The sequence below is a fragment of the Magallana gigas genome, chromosome 9 (assembly GCF_963853765.1).
Source record: "Magallana gigas chromosome 9, xbMagGiga1.1, whole genome shotgun sequence".
NCBI classification, from domain to species: Eukaryota; Metazoa; Mollusca; class Bivalvia; order Ostreida; family Ostreidae; genus Magallana; species Magallana gigas.
Window position 1 is genome coordinate 21,840,023 of NC_088861.1, and position 24,783 is coordinate 21,864,805.

General features: G+C 32.5%; 3 protein-coding genes and 1 long non-coding RNA gene across 5 annotated transcripts; all 4 read right to left on the bottom strand.

Annotated features, from left to right (window-relative positions):
* Nucleotides 1-1,011: 1,011 nt before the first annotated feature.
* Nucleotides 1,012-5,499, bottom strand: LOC105326829 (perlucin). The gene is made up of 5 exons (XM_034475599.2): nucleotides 5,341-5,499; nucleotides 3,617-3,744; nucleotides 3,420-3,516; nucleotides 1,332-1,539; nucleotides 1,012-1,115 (listed from the first exon to the last, which is right to left on the bottom strand). Exons 1-5 carry the CDS (start codon nucleotides 5,375-5,377, stop codon nucleotides 1,082-1,084), a joined length of 504 nt encoding a protein of 167 aa, XP_034331490.2. The 5' UTR covers nucleotides 5,378-5,499; the 3' UTR covers nucleotides 1,012-1,081.
* Nucleotides 5,500-6,631: 1,132 nt separating this feature from the next.
* LOC105326828 (perlucin-like protein) lies at nucleotides 6,632-9,323 on the bottom strand. Of its 2 annotated transcripts, none has more exons than XM_011427002.4 (5): nucleotides 9,170-9,323; nucleotides 8,697-8,824; nucleotides 8,452-8,548; nucleotides 8,062-8,269; nucleotides 6,632-6,738 (listed from the first exon to the last, which is right to left on the bottom strand). In XM_011427002.4, the coding sequence occupies exons 1-5, from the start codon at nucleotides 9,204-9,206 to the stop codon at nucleotides 6,705-6,707; spliced, it is 504 nt and encodes a 167-aa protein (XP_011425304.3). In that variant the 5' UTR covers nucleotides 9,207-9,323; the 3' UTR covers nucleotides 6,632-6,704. The 2 variants fall into 2 exon arrangements, with proteins under 2 accessions (XP_011425304.3, XP_011425305.3); XM_011427003.4 differs by lacking the exon at nucleotides 6,632-6,738 and adding an exon at nucleotides 7,040-7,145.
* A 2,103-nt stretch (nucleotides 9,324-11,426) lies between these two features.
* Nucleotides 11,427-17,665, bottom strand: LOC105326831 (perlucin). The gene is made up of 5 exons (XM_066072413.1): nucleotides 17,644-17,665; nucleotides 16,781-16,899; nucleotides 12,658-12,754; nucleotides 11,701-11,908; nucleotides 11,427-11,520 (listed from the first exon to the last, which is right to left on the bottom strand). The coding sequence occupies exons 1-5, from the start codon at nucleotides 17,663-17,665 to the stop codon at nucleotides 11,469-11,471; spliced, it is 498 nt and encodes a 165-aa protein (XP_065928485.1). The 3' UTR covers nucleotides 11,427-11,468.
* Nucleotides 17,666-20,517: 2,852 nt separating this feature from the next.
* On the bottom strand, nucleotides 20,518-21,654 carry LOC117690852 (uncharacterized). The gene is made up of 3 exons (XR_010709734.1): nucleotides 21,482-21,654; nucleotides 20,946-21,184; nucleotides 20,518-20,684 (listed from the first exon to the last, which is right to left on the bottom strand). It is a non-coding gene; the product is annotated as an uncharacterized lncRNA (long non-coding RNA).
* Nucleotides 21,655-24,783: the final 3,129 nt, after the last annotated feature.

The following is a 24,783-nucleotide window of genomic DNA, read 5'->3' on the forward strand; positions in this document are numbered from 1 at the left end:
CAGTCTGATAACACTGTTTATGCTGGCTGCCTTCTACAAGCAAATATGAAAACTGACAAGCTAACAACGAGTGTGCAAAATGCAAGATCAAAAATCCACTCATTATACTCTATTGGTGTTAATAACTCCGACATTCATCCAGTTGTGTCTGCCAAAATATGGAAACGTGTTGTGCTACCCTCTGCCCTCTACTCCTGTGAAATCTGACACTCACCGACATGCAACTCCTAGAATATGTACAAAGACACTTCTCCAGAATCATTCAAGGATTTTCCAAATTTTCTCCGTCGCTCTCCAGCATCTCAAATATTGGACTGTGGACCATGCAAGGCTACATTGATAAATGCCGCTTATTGTTTTTAGGCAGACTACACCGATCAGACCAAAATTCATTACAAAATCGGATTTATAGGTTCATTTCTGATGTTCATGAAACTGAAAAACTATTTGCAACTAATAACTTGTTACAAACAGCTAAGAAATATAAGCTTTTTGATGTGATTTTTAACGACTGTAATATTATTTTTAACAAAAAAGAATATTCAAAATTGGTTATCAAAACAATTTGGGCAGAGGAAGAAATACAATGGCATAGCTCTCTCTGTGTGAACCCTGATTTTTTAGGTAGAATACATACGAATTTGTGCCCTAATAAGCTTTGGCAAATTGCTAAAGAGGAACCCTCAAAACGACTGTTGATATATATATATATATATATATATATATATATATATATATATATATATATATATATATATATATATATATATATATATATTTTCAAAACGGAAACACCTTGTTATAAACTTAGACACAAATATCTATTCTTGCTCTATGCTATGAAAATAGCATATTGACAATAGTGTAGATCTAAAATAAGATGATGGGGGTTTTATTTAGTCTAAAGTATAATTACATGTAGTGATTATCAGTCAGTTATAATTTACAGTTTGAAGAAATTGTTGTCAACGATTTTACCAAAGCAATTTTTTGTTTAATAAAAATAGAAAAGAAGTTTAAAATTTTTAATCTGTTATTCCCCATAACTACAGTATTTTGAAGTACATTCAATCCAGCAAGCTCAACCAATAATTATAGGTCCTCCATTTTCTGCCCTAGATATGCAACAAAAAAATGAATGCAATAATTATTTAAACCCACCTCCATTATTTTATATTATAATTGGATTCATCTCGTTATAATAAGACATTTTACACAATTTGTTACTAACAATACAATCATTAATTTTGCGAAGGATCTTAAAACCATCGATTCGAGATTCTGGTTTAAACGTACTAGAAAACACTAATTAAAAATTAATCTGTACTCACTCTTTCTTACAAATAAATCCCCACTTATGGTTACAGTTTTCGTCATTCCAACGGAAACCTTGACGAGCGGTCAAGGTCATACATTCAAAGCCAACACCTTGGTACGGTTCGTTTGGTGCCCAGTCAGTAAACTTTACAGGTTGTTGACTACTAATCCAAAGCCAATGTCCTTCTTCGAAAGCGTCAGTAGCCCCAACCCAAAAATCAGCTGCAAAGAAAAATCTATATTATTAAATTATGTCCACGTGCACTTGAAAGTTCTTAATTCAAATTCACTATCTACCATTAATACATAAATGCCGTGTGCAACAGAAATGATCAACGGCATGAACTATGAAAATCAACAAAAACAAATTGTGAGGAAGTGATGCCAGTAAAGGGTTCTACAGTAAAATTAAGGACTGTGCAATTCATTTACAAGTTCGTGCAGAGAATCACTGCATTTTGGGTGTTATTTTTCTAAATAAATTCCACTGTTTTGTTTAAGTCAGAACTGTAAATGTGGTTTTTCAAGAAATACACATATAAGGAAGAGACTATCTTTTGGAAGACTGTTAAAGAGCTGTCCCTTTCAGACTATATAAAACCCCTATAGAAGAAGGGCGCTAAAACATTTAAGTGTTAAAGAAAAGTTAAAGTTAAAAAAATATAAATACTAGACTAGTATTAAAAGAATTGAAATTTGTCTTCATTAAATGATGGTTAACAGCAAATACAAATCATGTTCAAACACTAAAGGTGGACCTGATGGGTTTTAATTTGTTGACAACTTTTTAAAAGTTTTGCTAAAATGTAAACACAGAAGGATCAAGATAGTGAGATTCAATTAGTGTTTTGCCCTATCGCCGTGCTAGACATCTCTATACGTAAGGATATAACAAACACAATGTGACACCAATCACATGCGCAAAAGAGTTCCGTATGTGTGATGGGATGTGGTTGAAATTAAGCATTTAAAGATATTCTAAAGTTGAAAAAAACCATCCTCGCCTGACACCTTGTTGGACGGGAAACTAGCTTGATTTGATTAACAACAACACTTTTGGCGTTATGATGAAAGTAATCAATAAATTTCCGTTTTTTCCTTTTAAACCAAACTTATGCAATTTAAAAAAGAAATATATTGTATCCTTTACATACACAATTTACATACAGAATCTAGCTATAAGCTTGTTTCTATAAACTTATGTAAATGTTACTGCCTATTATAATTATATGACATGAAAGTAAAAAGTAGAATAGCGTTCCTGCGGAGCTATAATGGACGTCCAATGACCTCACCGAGCCGTGCCAACGAGAGATATTAATATAAGTTGTAGAACTTGCTTGTCAATCGTTGTAAAAAAGATAAGGTTAAGGTTCAGGTTGTGGATGTCTAATTCAAAAATTATGAAAACATGTTTTGTAAACAAGTAAAATGTATAATTAGTGATATAAATGTTATTGCGTTTCTTTGCATTTTAATAATTTAAAAAAATAATAAGACTCTGTCCATATGTACATGTATGTGAGAAGAGTTTTTTGTACTGGAAAAATTTGATCGTTTTTAAATTTACAATACTTTGGTTCAGAAAAACAACTGGTTTGCGGCCGTTATTTTGACCTGGCATCAATGGTTTTCTTGTTCAATATATCATGGAAATCAATTAGATATCTATCTGGAAACCTGGTATTTTTTGTAAATGTTAAATTAAATCTAGAGATATATAATTATATAGAAAAGATACTATTATTTTAACGTCTTCGACTTTTCTCAAGGAAACACGTTTGATACCATGCCGGAGAATTGTATAACCTAGTGAAGACGATGAGGATGTAGATATATGTTTTAACATGCAATGCCAGTTTTTGGCGATGTTATATTATTTTTACAATACTTCTATGATTTTATCTGTAATGTCAGTCAATGTATCTGACGATCATTATCAGTGTAAAAACTAATATAGGACGTTTAAAAACGGGTCAGAAAAAAAAATTATTTACAGATTACAGAAAAATACAGTTAGAGATTATATTGTTTAGAATGTATCGTTTATCCCTTTCATATTTTTTTTTAAAAACCCATTAAATATAAAGTTTTTTACATACCATTTTTATGATTATGAAGAAGATAGTTTTTCAAGAAATTGTTTTCTTCGTTCGTCTGGATCTCAACAATTTGTGCATCAACGTCGCGACAAAAGGTCTGAAATAGATGAGAATTAAATGCTTTGAACACATACATTCATTTCTTATGGACGATCTTCTTTATGACTATTCTTGAGTGTATATATTAAATAACATACCACTGCTTCCATCCAGTCCGACAAAAGTCCGGTAATGAATGAGTAGCAGCTCAGACCATGATGAATCCAATATGGAGGACAAGCATTTGAAGCTTGTGCTTGTACATGAATTAGCCCACTGAAGAGAACTTCATCGACAAAGTGATAGATTTTATGTTAATTGTACATGTAAGATTCCTCCATAAATACTCTAGTCTACCATACTCATATCACGATGACATATCTATTTGACCTATGAGTGCCGCTAAATACTTGTTGGACTATCACAAACTTAGCGACGCAAACTCCGAGTATTCAAGCTTGGTAACGAAATTCATTTGATTTTACAACATTGCTACGTTCTTTAATGAAAGGAAACAAAGATAAAATAATTCAAAAATAATTTAAAGTAAAATATTTGTGAGAAAAAACAAAGCAAAAGAAAATTATTAAATAAAGATCTAGGCAGAAATAGTGTGGAATCATTAAAATTCGTGTTGGCCAATTTTTATGGATTGCTTAAAATTTATAGGTTCGAGGGAACGTAATTTCGTGTTTTTCTTATGTACCTACAGAAGGATATATGACTTTAAATTCAAATTTATGAATTCGCGGCGGATGTTAATTCGTGGGTGTGGGATACCCACGAATTCCACGAAAATTGAGCCAGCACGAAATCTAATGATTTTGCAGTATTTAGGCTACATTCCACACATTTTTTGCTAGTAAAGTGTGTCGAAAGCTACAGCAGTTTTTTAAACACTGTAACACACACGCGGTACGAAGAGTTTGACGTCATAAACGTTGAACGCTATAAACTGCAACGTCACAAGCGAAAATCAAATTTAAACCTACCCATAGGATGAAATATGAATTTTAAGGGATAAATCACATTTGCAGACAAGACTAAGTTTTAAAAATGAAAAATAATTATTTATTTTTCGAAAGATACAGTCTCATAACTCCAGCGATGTGTGCATACAAATTTTCATAACGCGCTAAAGCTCAATTTGTATACATTTGTATGCCGCTGCAGTTATGAGACTGTATATTTTAAACAATAATGATTCAATGCTTAAGTATATGCAAATGATTATTTATAAAACTGCTATATATTCCAAAATCACTTTTTCAAAAATAACTAAACCTTCAAAATTGTGTGCTAAATTATTTCTGCTTATTGAAATATATTAATGATTATCAAGTAATCTATAATATTTCATAACTTTCATTTTTTTATTATTATTTTTAAATGTCTGTTCCACGGTATCTTAACTGAACTGTCCGTGGGATAAGTTTGGTCTCGGACATTCTGTACACAGATAAGATTAAGAGTTGAATAATAGTCAGAGATAAGGTCGTGTACCATCCCCTGTTCACTTTGTCAAACGATTCAAATAAATACGTGAAACATATTAAACTACGAAAAGTGTACATTCCTAATCAAATGCAATGAATCAATTTCCGCATAAAACCGCGGGAGTGTCCCAAGCGGATTTGTAAAATATCGTTACTATTTCTATGACAATTGAAAACTATAAGATTATTGATAAAAAATGAGTTACGCATAAAATAAGAAAACAGTATATATACAACCAGTTTATGCAAAGCGTTACTGCAGAACTTAAGGTAGTGTGATGACCGGGTCTGCCATTTATTAGCTATAGCGGCAAATTAAGAAATGTTTTAATAGAGAACACATGATATAAGCAAAAAATGGAAACATAAATTGACCGAATGCTTACCACAAACTACAAAACCCGTCCAATTGTTTTTGCTCATGATTTGAGTGGAGATGATACCTGATCAGCCTAATATCTATCAAAAGTCCTTGTAGAATGACGTGAATGTAAACAAGATATGAATCTTCCTGGTCAATGTCTCTAAGATAACAGACATATTTAGAATTTAATCAGTGTTGGAGTGATTTTTTTAAACAAAAAATCGCTTCAGATTCAAGAAACTTTACGTAACACAAGACCAATAATATTATTACTGATAAAAAATCGCTGAAAAGGTCAAGCTGCATGTACGGAATAAGTGAATTATTTTAACACCCCTAACTAATAAATTAATACACAGTGTTTCAATAAATTATTTTAAATTTTAAACTGATGGGGAATGGAATATACCATTGTAAAGAATAGTCATGAGTTTTCCTGTGCACTACATATAACATACGTAATGGTACATTGTTGAATAATTCAGAAAATTTGTATTGTCAGTTTGTCAGCGATTTCAAATCTTAAAAAAATACTTTAATTATGTTTAATTATCTGACCCACTCATTTTTCAAACAAATTCACTACCCAATTTAGCTGTAGCTTTTCTCCCTCCTTCCATTTATTGCCCAAGGAAAAGAAAGGGTTTACTAATTAAAACGTACCCAGATATCTTCTTTGCTGCATTCTTTTAATGGAATAATGATTAATTGTCACACCGTCACGTACTCATTTTTAATAAAAGAAAAAAGAAAAAGAACCCCTGAAATATTAATTAAGAGGTCATTTAGCTTTAAAACTCAATAAAAGGGACACAGTACATGAGTTTATATGTCACCTAGAAATGCTTTTTAATATTATTATGGGCCGCCAGAAGGCGGTCCGTTATTTGATACACATTTAGATATTGCAACTGCGTTTCTGCGGGATAGTTTTTTTTTTAAAGAATTAATATTATGCTTATTCTAATGAATTAAAAGTAAATTTGCATATAGAAATATGTTTTATGCCTTTAAAGAACATCACATATTATTTGTCTTACTCGTAAATGTAAGTAGGTCATAGGCTGTCGTGTTAAGCGCGTTTTTATCGATGATCAATGATTTCTTGTGTTTTTTGTTTCATCAAAATTTTTCCTGCCTCTGTTGGCAAACATTTTCAAAAAGTCTGTTAATAAGGGTCATGGTTAAAGAAAGGTGAATCTGGAAATTATACAGTGTAAAAAAAAAACCTATGGTAAATGTATTTAAATTATTTCGCTCTCCAGCAATAGAAAAGAAAATGTTCAAATTTATATAAAAGACAAACACCGCTTGAAAATATTGTAATTCTTTATTAACCATTATTGATTGAGAAAAGTTTTGTTTGAAGACGAAAGTGTAGCACATTTATCCAATGATTATGGTTCCTTCATTTAGAGCCCTGTAACGAAAATGAAGGTTCGTAATTAATTTTTTGATCCTGTTGGTAAAAATGATATGTTATATAGACATCTGTTCCAAAATGTGAAGTGGCTAGTTATAGCCCTTGATTTTCACACCAAATAATCCGAATTATCAATACCTCTCGTATTATTTTTTCTTGGACATGCCTGTTTCTGTTGACTTGTTTGTATTCAATGACCTTGATATATTTTTGGTTGGAAGGACTTGTGATATGAATAGATAGAGTTTGTTCTTGCAGCAATATGTTCAAATTAAAACACAAGAAAAAGACCGCTTGAAAAATATTGTAATTCTTTATTCACAACAATTGATTGAGAAAAGTTTTGTTTGAAGACGAAAATTTAGCACATTTATCCAATGATTATGATTTCTTCATTTAGAGCCCTGTAACAAAAATCAAGGTTTGTAATCAATTCTTTTATCTTATTGGTAAAATTGATATGTTATATAGGCATCCGTTCCAAAATGTTAAGTGGCTACATAAGCGGTAAAGGAAAAGTAAAGTATGTTCTTATATACTAGTAGCCGTTGAGTTTTCACACCAAATAATCCGAATTATAAATACCTCTCGTTTTATATTTTCAAAAACATGCCTGTGTCTTGTGACTTGTTTTTATTACATACTTAGTAATAAATACAGGTTTTTGGCATATGTGATACAGATGGCATCACAAAATCCGTATCGGCCTCCGGGGCTGATATAGGTTATCAGCCCTCCAGGGCTAATACAGATCCGTATCACACCCCTTTCGGAACTCCTCTGCCTTTTTTCGCTTCGGCATTTTTGCATGTTTACAGACGAAAAATAAAATATTTTCAGTTACAGTCGACATTTTTAAGTGCAGTTGAAAACTTCAAATGCTAGCAAATGTTTTAAAGCAGTCAACTTTTAAAATCTGATGAAATTCCGTTCTGTAGCTTCATGTTAAAACAAGAACTCATATTTTTATTAAATACATGTACACGTGCAGACTTTTTTCAAATAATATGAAAAATCAATTCAAAAAAAAATTGATGGTTTTTTTTTTAAATTTATTACTAAGTATGTAATAAATATAATAATAGATACCCTTTTCCATATCACAGCTTGTATCAGCCCTCGACCAAATCATCCCTCGACCAAATCATCCCTCGGGCTGATATTGGAATCTCGGGCTGATACAAGCTGTGATATGGAAAAGGGTATGTATTATTCTCTCTGTATTTAATGACCTTTATATATATATATATATATATATATATATATATATATATATATATATATATATTGAAAACAATATGATGCTACTATACTACTCACTCTTTCTTACAAATATATCCCCACTTATGGTTACAATCTTCGTCATTCCAACGGAAACCTTGACGAGCGGTCAAGGTCAAACATTCAAAGCCAACACCTTGGTACGGTTCGTTTGGTGCCCAGTCAGTAAACTTTACAGGTTGTTGACTGTTTGTCCAGAGCCAATGGCCTTCTTGACGTTTATCAGTGGCCCCAACCCAGATGTCGACTACAAGATTATATAAGGTTGAACTGGATTGTACACAGTTTACCGATACAAATATTCTTTTAGATTTTCAAATACTTTATACATGTATTTTATTTTTAAAATTTGCCAAATGTTAATATAATTGTTTTATAATGAATACTTTTATTGTAAACACAACAGATTAAAAATGCCATTTTTCAAACCAGTTGTATGATTGTGAAGAAGACTATTTTTCAAGTATGTGTTTTCTTCCACCGTCTCAATCTCAATTATTTCCGCACTGACAGTTTGACAATAGTTCTAAAACGAACATGAAATTGTTATAGTAACTGTTACATATTAATGAGAATCACACGTGATTTGCATTATATTAAATTTAATTAAATCAATCATAACAAAACGGATTAAAGGGTTAAGTGTCTTGTCTGTTACTTGGATAGTTACATACAACTGCATCTCTCCAGTTCAACATCGGTCCAGTAACAATCAAATAGCAGTTGGAACCATGGTGTTTCCAATGAGACGGACAGATACCCGCCTGTTTAACTTGTGCTTGGATAACCCCAATACAAAGGACTGAAACAATGAGGGTGAATTAGAATTCCTTTGTTCGATGTCAATTCAAGTCATTTTACTACGCAACTACGCAGAATTATTTTTCCTGATGTACATTGTTTGTAAACATGGAATGAGCTCCATTTACATATTGACCAAAAATTTTGACCCTTTATATAGCTTGTAAAATTGACATTCTAAAAGTAAATTATTCAAAATGAAAAAAATCCAAATATGGACATTCAAACTGGAGACATAATCTTTTTTATATTTTGAGATAAAATCATATATAATTTTCCTTAAAATAAAGAACATTTTTCATTCATTGATGAAATAAAATACAAATGTAATCAAAACAATGCTTACCACAAACTACAAAACCCAGACAGCTACTTCTAATCATAGTGTATGTGAATGTGAATGCCTGCTACGTCTGATATCGCTTTAGATACCATAGATAGTCCTTACAGAATGACGAATACGTAAACAATACACACTTCCGGCTGGTCTGTACAAGATTTTAATCTCGATATAAAATACCTACTTTTTAAATGAAACTTATTTTACAGTATATCTTTCAATCAATATTTATCGTAAAATCAACTGTAATTATCTGTCGGTGATGTCCATAACCTACATTGCTCACCTGAGAAACAATGATCGGTTTTATTCAGTGAGATATAGAGATCATGCAAATATAGGCAAATAAATATTAATGAAATTATTAAAAGGTAGAAGGAAAGATAATTTGTACCATATTATACTAGATAGATGAAATTCTAATTTGGTGTCTGTTTATCGCAAAATTTTAATATAATCCTCAAGTTTCTTAGGAACTTTAAACTTTTGTTGACCACTCAGTCACCTTTTAGTTGATTCAAATTGTTCATATTTTATGCAAGCTAGTTGGCTTCCCCTTCCCACCCGCCTAACGTTATACGTACAAAATGCAATGTAGAATTAAATTAGGAAACTTCATTCTTACTTTTATGTAAGGAACGAATTTGATTTTGACGTATGTTATACGATGTAACATAACTTGGGACAGTTTATGCTTAATAAACCGCGAAGTTCCATGTATAATTTTTAATTTATTGTTTAAATCTATTTTAAAATTAAAAAGAAATAAATTATCTGATACAAATTTATATTATTCAAATGAAAAGAGATATCTCAATCATATTATATTTATTCACATTGATATACACATGCATGTGTTCATGTACGGTTTACATGTGAAAAAAAAGTAGTTCTGGTTAGATGTTGTCAAGTGAGTGTGTCCGCATACCAAGTAATGTTATACAATATAATACATTTGGTGAATGACCATTTCGTTTAAGTTGGAACTCTGAAATGGTTGGTATTTTTATATAATTTTGTTTCCATTGCTGAAGGCGTAATGTCCTAGTGCTGTTTATATTACCTATATTTTAAAGAATTCTTTATATTAACTTTCTTCACAGTGAAATTATTTTCACAGAGGTTATCTCTCTTCTCAGAGGGACCTTCCACCTTAGATAAGTAATTATATTGGTACAGTGTATATCATATTTGAAAATCATTAATGTGGGATAAGTTTTTCAAGTATATATCGTCGCAGAGTACCAACTGACGAACCGTTCATGTACTGTTTTAAACAGAATAAAGAATATTTTTTATATACTAGCGTATTTATTCAATTTTATTTTTTTAATTATTCAAATAGTATATCAATTTAATACTTAACCAAATTAGAAATAAGAAATAATTCTTTGTCTCAATAATAATTTTTAAACACCCATGGTAGACTCCATTTACATCTATTTTGGAGTTTTCCAAATAAAATTGGACATCGGACGGTTGCCTTTACTTCAGGTTGCAGTTTTCCTTAGCATGTTTTGATTTTTTTTTTAACCCAAAACATGTTTTGATGTTTTTATAGAATACCACTCGAGTCCATTGTAAGGTAAACATTCCATATGACATGTGAACTGCATCATTTTAAAAACTCATCATATGGCATGCAATTATTTGATTAACTATACCTTACACGAATGCTAAATGCCATAACAGCACTTGCAAAGTTAATATGCTCTACATTTTTAAACGATTAAATGATACGGCTACTTTATTCGTTAATAATATCTCATCATAATGATAAAAAAATACCTAAGTTCAACATTTCTGACATGTATACAATTAATCTGCAAAACATCAATTTCCTATCTTGAAAACTGTAGGAGGAGTTATCCGTAACTTAGGGGTACCCTATATGAAATATTATGCAAGAAAATGACTTGGTTAAACACATTTTTTCATAAATTGTAAAAACAAAATCAAAATTCAAAATATTATGCACATTTCTGATAAAGGTACATCTGATCTGCGAAATATCAACTTCGTATCTTAAAAACTGTAGGTGGAGTTGTCCATACAATAAGGGGACCTTTTTGGCAGCCGCGCGCGCCCGTTCACCCACCCGTCATTTTCACCATTACAATAACCGGATTTTTCCTTCAAATTGGAAAACCCGGTTTACTTAGTAAAACATAAAAGTTGACTTTATAATGTATCTTTTTCTCCCTATATAACCAAATGTCAGCAGACAACGAACATTCTGTGAATGAATGAACAAACTAATTTACAAGCTGAACAAAACCAGTAAACTTTAATTAACATTTATTTATTATTTGTTTGTCAGTTTTGAATTCGACCTTCCTAAAATGATTGACTCGTGTCTGAAACGAAATTAGATATGAAATTATATATAGGAAAATAAAGTTATTAACTCACTCACTCTCTCTCTCTCTCTCTCTCTCTCTCTCTCTCTCTCTCTCTCTCTCTCTCTCTCTCTCTCTCTCTCTCTCTCTCTCTCTCTCTCTCTCTCTCTCTCTCTCAAGTCTTTAGGGTGTACCTACTCTTTCTCGCAAATGAAGTCATAACTCTTGGTGCAGAAATCGTCGTTCCAATGGTAATGCTCGTGGTTTGCCATCGCCATGCAGGCAGCCCCGACCCCGTTGTTGGGTTCCCCGGGATTCCACCCATTGTAATCTAACGGGTCCTGTGTTGACATCCAAACCCAGTTACCCTCTTTCATTGCATCTGTTCCTCCGATCCAAAAATGTTCTTAAACAAGTTATTTATATGCAAAATAAAATAAATCCGCAAAAGTATACGTAGCTAGAATTACCAATGCCACTGAACTTTATTCTCAATGAACTGTATTTACAGTGTAGGGAAAATATATATACATATTATATTGTGAAGAAGGATTAACACATTAACCAAGAGAGCTAACTCTCTCAATAATTGACGTATGAATTTATAAATTTGCAATTCTTGGTAGGTAAGGTTTTGTTAGATATATTAAACAAAACTTCAAATAAAAAAAAAAATTGGGTTTGAATATTTTAGTAAATACATGTTTCTAACGTCTGTTATACAAATATCAGAACAGTTGAACAAATAATGGGATTCATCTCCAATTTCATTACAAATACATAATTTACAAATTCCATTCTATGTTGAAATATTGAATCATCCTCCTGTCAATAGGTAGAATGTTTCTTACATAGTTTTGTTTACAAATTCAAAAAAGTTTCATCAAAAGCCAATGATTTGTTTAAAGAGTCTGTAATTTATACTTTTTGTGAATTTTGTACATCACTGTCCATGATTGTTTGAACTGATCTACTAAAAAAAAATGTTGCGAAATTTCATTTTTAACCAAGGAATATTTATAGAATGTTCATGCCATAAATAGGACGATCCACAATCATCTATAAAAGTTCATTACAGACTAAGAACGTATATATTTGGATCAATATTGACAATATAGACCCATTCATAAAATAATTACACATCATTAACCAAACCTGATGTATGGCTTGCTAACAAATGGGCTCTCAAAAAATTGTCTTCATCGGCACTTTCAATTTCCACAAGCTTTGCATTTGCATTTCGACAAAATGCCTGCAATAGAAAACACAATCTTATACTAGTCTACAATGAATGTAAACAAGTTCCTTCTGTAAGTGTAAAGTATCAGAGGGTTAACACGCCACTGATTAATATGAGGTTCTATGGTACTGTAAAATCAGTGTAACATATATAATTCAAGAAACATGACACGTAAAATTGTTTTATTATATTTTTCATGAACATGTATTTATACTTGTTTATGCAATGCATCCCACAGAGAGATACTGTATACAGGGTTATTTTCGCCCCGTGTTATTTTCGCCCCGTGTTATTTTCGCCCTTATTCACTTGCAAACGGTATCGCCCGTCTTGAATTCGCCTAAACACGTTGTGTTTAAAGAGAGATAATTTGAATCATTGAAATTCGTCTAATCTTAAATTTGCCGGCGGACAAGAAGGACGAAAAGGGCGAAAATAAAACGGGGTTGAATATTTCTCTGTATACAGTACTATGATTATAATAAAATATAATCGATTAATATACAATTTCACATGTAATCCGTGTAACCTAACCTACCAAATAAAGCATTCTTGACTTTCATATATGATATATCTTTAAGATATATTATGAAAGCTATAATTTATTGATAGGCTGCAGTTTTCATAATTTTATTAAGCTGTTATGTTGTAAATTTTGAAATCCCCGGTTGGCAATAAACACAAAATTTACAAGATGACAACTTTTTTTGTATTTACTGCCACCCGATAAATTTAAGATTTACACCAAGACATTGCTGCAAATAATGCCGTTTGATAAGTATTCATTCATCCCAAAATATAATGATGCATCGGATGAAAAAAATATCAAGTTGTTTCATCAGACAGAATATGTTGGTACGTTCAATTTTTACTTGAAGACAGTAATGTTATTTTTTTCAAGGCCTCTAAATAGCAATTTGCACCAAAAAAAAAAAATTACAAAAGTTTATAAAATTTTTAAGCAGATAAATTAATTACATGTATCATGGTTTCTAAAGTGAAGATGCCAAAATTGCCTCGTTTTTAAAAAATCTCGTCTCGACTCACACACGTTTGGGAAAAATAATCACATGAATCATGACATGACATGATGTCCCTGATACCCTTTAACAAAATTGAGAAATTCATGGTCCGGGGTCAGACCCTAAGGTGACACCAAAGTAGCCACATAGTGAAAGTGATAAAAATTCTTGATTTTTTTTCTCTTGTGAAGATGATCAGTGAGTGGAAATCTAAGACTAAAAATATCGTTATCTTTATTTTATAAAATGAAAAAATGGTGATAGTTATTAGACCTAAAACACAACAAAATATCTATATTCTCGTAAAGGTGCTGATAAAACACAGGTAAAAATCCAGGTAAAATCTTTGACTGAAAGGAGACTATAATTGCTATCACAACACAATTCACACCTATTGTTCTATACCCAATTATCAAATGTGTGCAAAACGGGAACACACCTTCATGACCCACAACAAGGGAAGATAAAGTGAATGCACGGTTATAATATCCAAGCCTTCTACCGAATTTGTGAGATCCGTGATCCATGAACCAGGTGTTCAGGCCCTTTGGTAGGGCAAATATGGTCACTGAGTGAAATGTAAAAAAAAAATTATCTTATTTTCTGTATTCTAACAGTCATGGGAGATAAACGAAATTAATCATCATAATATTGCTCATCTTTCTTAATTATGAAATTAACTGCCATTGACATGACGACATATATGGCCATGTATTACACATGTTTTTTGTTAGGTAACTTTAAGTCACTCATGTACAACATATTTGTCGTTTGTTAAAAATTTTACATTTTCATTTTTACCTTAAAAACAACCAGGTGAATTGTCTCTTGGCCTAATTAAATGAAATATGTGTTCTATTTTCGGCAATGTACTTTAATTTTCTTGTACAATGTATCTTGGAGCAATAAACCATATGCATGATGTGTACATTTTATTAATGAAACTTTAATATTATAAACGATTGGCCATTAAAGGTCTGCAAGCCTCTATGTACCAAAAGTATACAATTTGGAGCCTTGAGCTAGGATATATTAAATAATCCGAGATTCATCCGATACTTCAAACCCCGCCTGGTGGTGCAAACATCAAATGACAAAAACGAGTGTAACAGTTAGAGGAGTCTCGATTAGGTTTTAAACTTAAAATTGAAGCTTCAAATGCAAACGTGAGACTCCATGACAGGTTCATGTTTAGAAAGGCTTTGGTACTGAGGTGACCGCCAAGACCTCTTAGCCTCTTGTATTATTTAGAATCGGTTTCAAGAAGAAATTCTACATTTTAAAATTTAATATTACTATTATTTTGACATCATATTAATATTTACTAATTTTTAAACAATTTTTTTTTGGCTTGACTCTTTCTCCCCATTGTTTCTCTTGATTACTTTATAGAATTTGAAAGTATATATATATATATATATAATATATGTGTGTGTGTGTGTGTGTGTGTGTGTGTGTGTGTGTGTGTGTGTATCTCTTTAAGTCAAATAGGCTATAAAATCGTTAATATCGTTTTTACAAGAACATTTAATACAGCTAATTATGTGCTGACAAAATCTAGTCCAGTTTGAACAATTCAAATATGACGTTTATTACGGCAAAATCAATACTACTATATTAAAGGGGCATGGTCACGATTTTGGTCAAATTTTACTTTTCTGTTTTTATTATTTACAATGTTTTAGGAATGTATTTCTAATGATCATGTGAAATTTAGGTGCCAGTCGATGGTTTTTAAGCAAAATACAGGGCTCACAGTTCTTCGTCATGTAAACAAGGCTCGTGTCCTGCTTTTGTTTACATAGGTTCAATATACCATTAAAAAATCTTTTTCAACCTAATTTGTCTATCTTTTTATTCATTTTAAGCATAAATAAACAGTTCCTAACGATTAACACATTCATTTGAGGTCTAAAACTGGAATTTTCACTTCAACATTCAAAATGTAAACAAAAGATTTGTTTACATAGCGAAGAATTGTAAGCTCTGTAACTCGCTTATAACTCAACAAATGACACTCACATTTTGGTTACTTATTAAAAATGCTTTACTAAAGCATTGTAAACATTAAAACCGAAAAAATACTTTTGACCAAAATCGTGACCATGCCCCTTTAAAATAATAGACTCGAGTTTTTGAGCTTTAATATCGATAAATCGGAAGAGTATTGTCTTTTGTTTTATATATTTTAAACATCATTGGTACTTGAAGATTACCAATTTGTTTTTATTTTTTCTCAATCAAGCTTCGTTAATTAATAATCAACGAAAATTTCTCAAAATATTCCGGAAATCATCTGATTTTTTTGGATTTTACAATCTTGTGCATGCGCATTACATTCACACTAAACCACGGGAAGCTCTATTTGCATGGATAAATTTGGAAAAGATAAAACAAATGAGTGTTAATTTTCATTGGAATTTTTTTCTGTTCATCAAAGAAAATACAGGAGATAACTCTAACACAGTGCATTTATTAAAAAAATCCCGAGAGTTTCGAGACATGGTGTGTAAAGAACGTTGTTGAAATATGTTGAAATCTGCAATTATAGAATTAAACTTTTCGAAGAAAGGTATTTCCAGCTTCAACATGGTTTGTTGAGAACAATTTGACTGTTATTTTCAATGCAACTTTATTAATTTTCTCCATAGACATAAATAAAATGTTATATATGTCTCTATTTTCTCCAAAATTGTTTAGGAGCGATTCTGCAATTTTCTGCTACATTACGGGAATATGGGAGGCATTTTAACTGTGGCGAAGGCTCTTCCCGGCCGAGACACATTTAGATTATTCCAACTCAGCAGAGTGTAGTGAAATTAATAGCTTGAGCATTATTGTAGGCTTGAAGTTTGGTTATGCAAATGTCAACAATATACGGTGTTTCGATGTATCTTTTTTGTAAATGCCAGATATCATATGCAATATCAACCCGTGCGTGCACGGGTTTATGTCTAGTAGCATTTAATTGAATACAAGCATGTGTTTTTTCCATTGTTGTTTAACTTTATCTTACCCCGGCGTCAATCCAGGGGGATTTAATGGTGGTGATGAAGGCATAGCACGAGTTTCCATGTGACACCCAGTTACCAGCGCAGTGTGTCTGTGCCTCGGAATTTACACACAAAAACACCACTGTAAATAAACCAAAAATAACTTTTCGTTATTGAGGTGATAAACGTAGAATGTATAGATAGATACTGGCTGAAAATCTGTGAAAATCTGTATTAACTGAAGCCATATTGCCATAAACACAAATGCTTAATGTGTACATGTACCGGTGTTGTGTATAGCACCAGTTCCCCGATAACAATAGCTTTTCGTGCCGAAAAACTGCTATATATTTACTGTAGACTCCCCTAGAAGGATTTCTCCTTATTTTGTAGTTTTTAGAAGTATATTTATGGAATGCCAATTGGATTTAAAATCTATATCAACGTTTAGTACATCCAAAGGTTGCAGAAACCTGCATACATTTGTCGACTTAATTATACCGGTATTTTCTAAATCTGGATCATTTGGAAAACAGAGAACTGACCTGACGTAATCTTGTGATAAATTGATAAATGCATAAGGTACCTGCATGTTATGCATTTAAACGAAAAGAGTTTGTAAATTAAAAATGCCTGTAGAATTCTAACATCAACAAATCCCGCCGTCCATTTTCCCGCCTATCAGATCGTGCAATCTTGTTCAGACCGTATGCTTTCTTTGCTCTGGAGAATCATTGAAAATATTCATGTCATAACAAAGATCGCTTGCGACTTGATTTGTTTTTCTCTGATCATATGTGTGTACAATAATCAAGCAGTACATTCTGCTTTTCAATCAAATTAAGTATCCTGAGCTTGTGATCGGTACATAGTATAATTGTCTTACCATTTACATTGTACACGTACATATAAGTATAATGCACGTTGCCTAGGTCAGAAAAGAACGTCCTTTTATCCGTAATAATTTACCTGATATTAGATGTAAATTTTGTGCAGTTTAATGTTTTGCAGGTTTGCGTTTTTTTTTAAAAGAACAAAAATATCTTTAAGTTTTCGTCTTTAGAAAATTATGATAAAATTGGTGTTATATTTGAAGAAGAGAAATTTGCAAAATTTTAATGCAGACACGCATACAGCTATACAACAAGAGACACAAAAGCGCACTTGAAACAGGAAATTTCAAAAATACATTATTTATCATCCCTCTCATCTCTAATAAAATTGTGTGTTTTTATTTCATGACAATGAAATCAATATCATTAAGACATGTATTAAATCAATAAAAGCCAAGGGACTAACAATATTTTAGAATGCCCTACAACTTGCCAATTAAATCCAGACACAAGTTAGTATTTTTAAAAAAGTTAGTAGGTTAGCACAGCTTGATTCAAATCATTACCAAAAAAAAAGGATAAGTAATGGCGTGTTTTGTTTTCACTGTTTCAAGGACATACGACATTCTGACCACGCATCGCAAAAACAAAAAATTGTATACTAATCTTTGATCAAAATGTTCTAAAATGCTTATTTTTTTTTTAAAGAATGGTTTTTTTTCCTGTTTGCTAAGGCATAATATTCAAAATTCTGTATTTCAAAATCACGTTGCAAATTAAGCAGAATTAATAAGACAAACAAGATATCCGTGGGATAACCTGACTATAAAAGAGGGGAACGCTACTGCATAGCCAGCTTTCCGTGAGGGAAGATCTACTATATATAGTCAGTTTTCATGGATGGGGCTGTTATATAGTAATTTTTCCACGGGGAAGGGCACCATACAACACCGGCATCTCTCTCTCTCATTCATAACCTTCTAAGTACATATATGTACACAAAATTTAACCGATATCTGACGTTACAATGTACCTACACGCATCTTCATAAAGTTAAAGTTAAACTGCATGATCTGTGAACTGATCTCTGTGAATCACAGTATTTAAAAAAAATATTCGTTGTTAGAATTCTATGTAGGTATGTGCAATAACGAGTAGTTCTTTTTGGAGAGTTCATGATAAATGGTTTACTTTTGAAGATAAATATCAATTTTAATATAAAAGAAACGTTTGAAATATCTAAAAGAAAAATGCACTGAACGATTTACCTACTTATCCAATTCGAAACATCACCATCTTCGTCAAATGTCCTATCATTCTATCTATGTCATCACACAGCTGTCGTTATCAGGAATCCACCAAGATTATATCGGGCGATAATTGTGTATGGTTTATATTAAATTCTTATCTAAACTAGATATTATTCAAGTAATTATATATATAATATGTATATAAAAATCACGCCTAATATATATTTTATCTCTTAATTGTTTGCAAGATTTTTATATTCGAAATTAATTTTCTTAGTCTATATAAAAATGTATCCAAGTGACAATGATTAAAGATAGGTAGTTTTTGACTATTTCTTTTTAAAAGTTGAAATAACTAAACGAGAAACATACAGGTACATGTACATTTACATGGAAGCAAAAAAAATCGCAATAATATGTAACAGATATCTTACATTATAAAAAAACCCAAAATATCAGAGACTTAAGAAAACTTTATTTGCTGTAAAAACTTCATGTTTCAATAAAGCAAATTTGTATAATTTGCAATTGAAAAATGGACATAGGGAGCTGACTTATGAATATAAACTGAACCAAAGTTCTAAATGTTCATCCAGTTTAATGCATTTCCTGTACGAAATGGGTATAGTCCACTAATACATTTTCCATAACCGGTAATGTTAACATAATGTCACACAGAATTCTCCCTAATTTTCGTTCAGCAACGAGTGATCCCTCAAACTGAAGCTACACAAGTTGTCCATCTTCGGTCCGAGTTTCGTGGTTTGATGTCAGATTCGTTTTCCCGCAAAATCCGTCTGTTTACGTCAACCACTGAAAAAGAAAGTGAAAGTAGTAAACTCCTGCCTATCAGTGAAGCATCAAATAACACAAAATAGTTCCATACACTTTCAGGTTAAATCACATTTTGCTTAATATACTTACAGGAAAAATGATCCTCACTTACAAGTATGATGTTCATAATAATACATAGCTTCATTATTTTTTTATGTAGTCTGCTAATAAAGGAACTTTCAATTCTAATGGCACTTCTTTGTTGTCCTACCGATTCTAAAAATAGTTGAAGGGATAAACCCAAATCATCGTCGGACACCCACAGGTGACCGCGTCTTTTACTTATCACCGGGTAATAAGTAAAAGACGCGATCCCCCGTTGGTATCCGACGATGGTATGAAATAAGCACATTTTTTGTACCGTATGTCACTGATTTTCACTTAACTTTCAAATAGTTAAGAACGATGCATTGACCTTGACCTTTGGTTACAACCCGAGACCTTGACTTTTGCTAAAAATAACAAACACTTCCAGTTTGGTTGAATTTCGCTCAGCTTTTGTATTGCTTTTAGTTGCCGATGGAGATGGCTTTACAATAATTAAAGAGAAATATCAGATCAAAATAACGTTTCCTTTGGATTGCTCTATATAATTTTAAACAATATCGAGGACAAAATAAACAACTTTAAAGTGAGTACAATCTGTCGTAGAAACAATGCAGACACCAACATTCCTACGGTTCTGGTTGGTTTTCAATGATCAGTTGGCCATGTTATAATAAGTATTTTTCTTTTTAAACTATAACCAAAGAGTGACATTTATCAAAAAATATGCCAATCATATTAAGCACGTGTAGAAAAATACCTATTTAATGTTATGACGTTTCTTCACAGGTAATTGATTTCAATCGCAGTTGTCTTATTTTATCTGTCCTATTGATGAAATGTAAAATTTCACATTATTTTATTTCGTAATTTTCAAATTAGTCTATTCATCACGGGTAACACATTTCACTTATTTTCCTCATATTTCAGATTATCCAACAATATCAGATCCGCCAAGAAGTGCTCTGTAAAATAAGATAAAAATAATAAAATATATCACTGGTACAGCAAAAGCATGAACAAAAAAATATAATATTTGGAAAATACAAAAAACGGTAACTCTGGGAATGAAGCATCAAAGTGGTCTCCTGTATTGCAGAAACTTTAGCAGCGATTAGCAAAATTAACAAGCACCGTGTAAATTGATTTTTTCTTAAATCAGTGCATAAATTATATTATAGGTTCAAGAGTATGTCATCTAATTTTGAATGATACACAATTCTTACTCTGTTTCGCAGATATAATTGTACAGTAGGTGACAGTCGGCATCATATATTCCATTGCAGATTTTCATGGGCTCCCAGTTGTGCACAGTTTTCTGAAATGTTGCCGTAAGGTTCATCGTGAGCTCAATCAGGGTAAGTCAGGTTTTTCTGGGTTGAAATCCAGACCCACTGTCCTTCCACAATGAAGTCTGTGCCTCCTATCCAGAAGCTGGATTTAATCTGACGGTTGTCGATTTGTACTGTTATTAACATCAACATATTTTCATAAGCCTTTATGAAAGCTAAATGAATAATTAAAAATTCCGAGACAAATCAATCACAGGGGACCTTCGTTGAAAAATACAAAAATAAGCATTTACAACGAAGCATTTTCAAAATACTAAGATAAATTGTCTTATAAATTTTAAAGCACGGATAAACATGTACAAGAATATAATTTGATACAAAGAAATAGTAGGTAAAACCAAGCTGAGATTTACTAATTCTCTAAAAACAGAAGACGATGTATATATACTAAGAGTTGACAGAATACTCACTATGTAGAATGTTACGTATATGACTCTTTAGGAAGTTGTTTTCCTCCGCGGACTCTATTTCAACTAAGGAGCTCCCACCTAATCGATTACACATCGTCTAAACATATTAATTCACGAGACATGCATCAAAAATGTACTCATATATCATACATTATTTAGCCGTGTTTAAAGCGAATCAATCATTCAATAAACGTTACTCTTAATTATTGTTACAATAAAACATAATGCTTTGAGATGTTTGAAATATGACCAAATACAAGATAACAAGGAAAAACTGGCTGGAAAACTCCTTCGATACGTCGATTGAAAAAAATTATTAAATCCCATTACAAACAAATAACAACAACTAAATACAATAATTCTTGTACTGCTTTCAATGGATTAGATACATTGTGAATTTGCAATTGTTAATTACATGCATAAACACTGAGATAGAATTGCAAGGAAAGTACTGACATCGACTTGAAATATGATGGTCTGTTTAACAAAAGTCCTAAAACATTAATCAGCGTGTTAAACGGTGTAAACGGTGTAAAACGTATTGTTATACCTATATATTTACATCCAACAAGTATTATTCCCTCTTTTTCTTAAGGAAACTTATAGTTAATTCATAGCTCTATAGAAACAGCCAGACTGAAATCTACACGCCCCGTTTAGCGATTGGTCGAAATCTACAGCGGCTGAAACTGACAAAAAATGGTAGGACAGATATCGACACGCCCTGTTGATCGATTGGTCCAAACCTACAACGACCTAGGAAAAATCACGGACTGCACGAAATAATCATGACGATGTCAGAATCAAAGTCTCACAAGTGACGATTTGGCTGTTTCTTTTAGCTAACGTACTTACGTACATTAACAGTAATTAAGTAAATTTTACTTGCTTTTCATAATCAATTAGCTAAAAGAAAGATGTTAATATAAACAATAAAATGCTTTCTTTGATGATTCATTCGGGTAATGAAGGTAGCGATAATTGCAGAAAAAAATAACATAACCCGCTAACGCGGGTTATGTATTTTTTCTGCAATGTCGCTACCTTCATATCTCGAATGAAACACCAAAGAAAGCATTTTATTGTTTAAATAACTTTCTCGGTTATACGAGATAATTTACTACATGAACGTATTCACTCAATATCATTATTATCAATTTTAACAATGTAATTTAATAACTACATGTATATAGAGATTTTAAATGAACTATTCTGGAATATCTTCCTGCTTTTCTTTATATCTCGGTCCACTTTTGTCTTTCGGTCTGTCCGTCTGTCTGTCTGTCTCTTTCTTTCATTATAGACTTACCGCGGCCTCTGACCGTCTGTCTGTCTGTCTGTCTCTTTCTTTCAATATGGACTTACCGCGGCCTCTGACCGTCTGTCTGTTTGTCTCTTTCTTTTATTATAGACTTACCGCGGCCTCTGACCGTCAGTATGTCTGTCTGTTTGTCTCTTTCTTTCATTATGGACTTACCGCGGCCTCTGACCGTCTGTATGTCTGTCTGTTTGTCTCTTTCTTTCATTATGGACTTACCGCGGCCTCTGACCGTCTGACTGTCTCTTTCTTTCATTATGGACTTACCGCAGCCTCTGACCGTCTGTATGTCTGTCTGTTTGTCTCTTTCTTTCATTATGGACTTACCGCGGCCTCTGACCGTCTGTCTGTTTGTCTCTTTCTTTCATTATAGACTTACCGCGGCCTCTGACCGTCTGTATGTCTGTCTGTTTGTCTCTTTCTTTCATTATGGACTTACCGCGGCCTCTGACCGTCTGTCTGTCTTTCTTTCGGGATTATGGGTAGAAAATAGAACCAGGCTAACACACATTTATCTTAATCGGGATCAGGATCCCATGCCCTGAGCCCTTGTAAAAGTTCAAAAGCTCTGAAATTGTAAAGGTGTCAATTAAAAGAACCGAAACAAAGTATTCCATTAAAGAAATGATCGACATGTGATATCAGCTGTCAGCATCATAAATTTAAATAAAATAAATTCATGTTATTGCTAGCGCTCTCGGGCGGTAGCAACTACGTTAGTCATTTTTACTGGTTTACGCTTCGACCCATGTTTCGACTCAAGTTTCCCTGAATTTTCGTAGCAGACCTACTATTTCTACATTTTAAACATTATTGCATCCATATATCATAAAAAAATCAACATTAACCCGCTGTCATATCATTTTCTCAACTTCTACATTCCGGGTTTCACCTCTAAATTAAAATTTCAGTAGAGAGTAAGCACAATGAATGAGCTATGCCATTGCCGATGTGAAGCCCACTCTAGATTTGCAATTCGAATTTGAGACCCCACCCCAACGAAATTCCAATACACCACTGTGCCCTCCTATTAACAAGCAATCGATTAAGAAAATTAAACCAATGGTTTAGAAATCTATTTTGTGTTTTATGATGGCTACAGCACTAGCTCACCAATCTTTTTAAAAGATAAGCTTGTGTCAAAACTACAGTATGCTTCAAATAGCATAAATTGCGATATTTTGTTTTTTCCGAAATAGTTTAATTAAGCTCTTCGAAGGCGATGCCAGTGTTCTTCCGAATAAAATGTTTTACGTATTTAAAGCAAAACATATGGTGTCCGGATAGGGCCATTTGTATGGTGTCCGGATAGGGCCATTTGCGTTAGCGCGACATCGCATTCAGATAAACGAGACATCGCGCTAACACACAACACGCCGTCGCGCTAACGCAACTTTGCACAACACGCCGTCGCGCTAACACACAACACGCCGTCGCGCTAACGCAACTTTGCACAACACGCCGTCGCGCTAACACAAATTTGCACAACACTTTGCAAGTTTCACAGTCTAGTAGGAAGTCGTGTCCGGAAATATCAGACTGCGCATGCTGAAATATGTAGGCCTGCATGCAAGCATGGATGAAAAATAAATAAAATGTACTTTGAAATATTTTTCATTTATTATCAATGCATATGAATAAAAATATAGTTACTTGTGTGTCACTGTATAAGGATATAAATTATTATGAAATCTACCAATTGATACATTTACCATAAGTATTTGATATAATTAATTAATTCAGCAATGATATATTTATAACATGTAAATGTCACAAATTCATATTAGGTGCTCTGTATATTACATGTACCAAAGCAAAGTAATTTTAAAATGTAAAATTACAGGTATATAACATGTCACCCTGGCGTCGGAAGCAAATTGAAAGGGGGGGAGGGCTAGACTGATCCTCAGAAATATTGAGAAAAAAACCCATAATTCCCAAAATCATGAAAATCCTAATCCGTGGTGGGGGGGGGGGGGGGGGG

What these genes read in the sequence shown, in the direction of transcription:
- LOC105326829 (XM_034475599.2), bottom strand. Translation starts at nt 5,377, where the DNA reads ATGAGCAAAAACAATTGGACGGGTTTTGTAGTTTGTG. An exon ending in GACGGGTTTTGTAGTTTGTG is followed by an intron (nt 3,745 to 5,340) that starts GTAAGCATTCGG and finishes TTGTCGATGAAG; the next exon opens with TTCTCTTCAGTGGGCTAATT. An exon ending in GGATTTATTTGTAAGAAAGA is followed by an intron (nt 1,116 to 1,331) that starts GTGAGTACAGAT and finishes TTGCATATCTAG; the next exon opens with GGCAGAAAATGGAGGACCTA.
- LOC105326828 (XM_011427002.4), bottom strand. Translation starts at nt 9,206, where the DNA reads ATGATTAGAAGTAGCTGTCTGGGTTTTGTAGTTTGTG. An exon ending in TCTTCACAATCATACAACTG is followed by an intron (nt 8,270 to 8,451) that starts GTTTGAAAAATG and finishes ATAATCTTGTAG; the next exon opens with TCGACATCTGGGTTGGGGCC. An exon ending in GGATATATTTGTAAGAAAGA is followed by an intron (nt 6,739 to 8,061) that starts GTGAGTAGTATA and finishes TTTTCGTTACAG; the next exon opens with GGCTCTAAATGAAGGAACCA.
- LOC105326831 (XM_066072413.1), bottom strand. Translation starts at nt 17,665, where the DNA reads ATGTACGTGTACAATGTAAATG. An exon ending in GTACGTGTACAATGTAAATG is followed by an intron (nt 16,900 to 17,643) that starts GTAAGACAATTA and finishes GTTTATTTACAG; the next exon opens with TGGTGTTTTTGTGTGTAAAT. An exon ending in CCCCCTGGATTGACGCCGGG is followed by an intron (nt 12,755 to 16,780) that starts GTAAGATAAAGT and finishes TTTCTATTGCAG; the next exon opens with GCATTTTGTCGAAATGCAAA.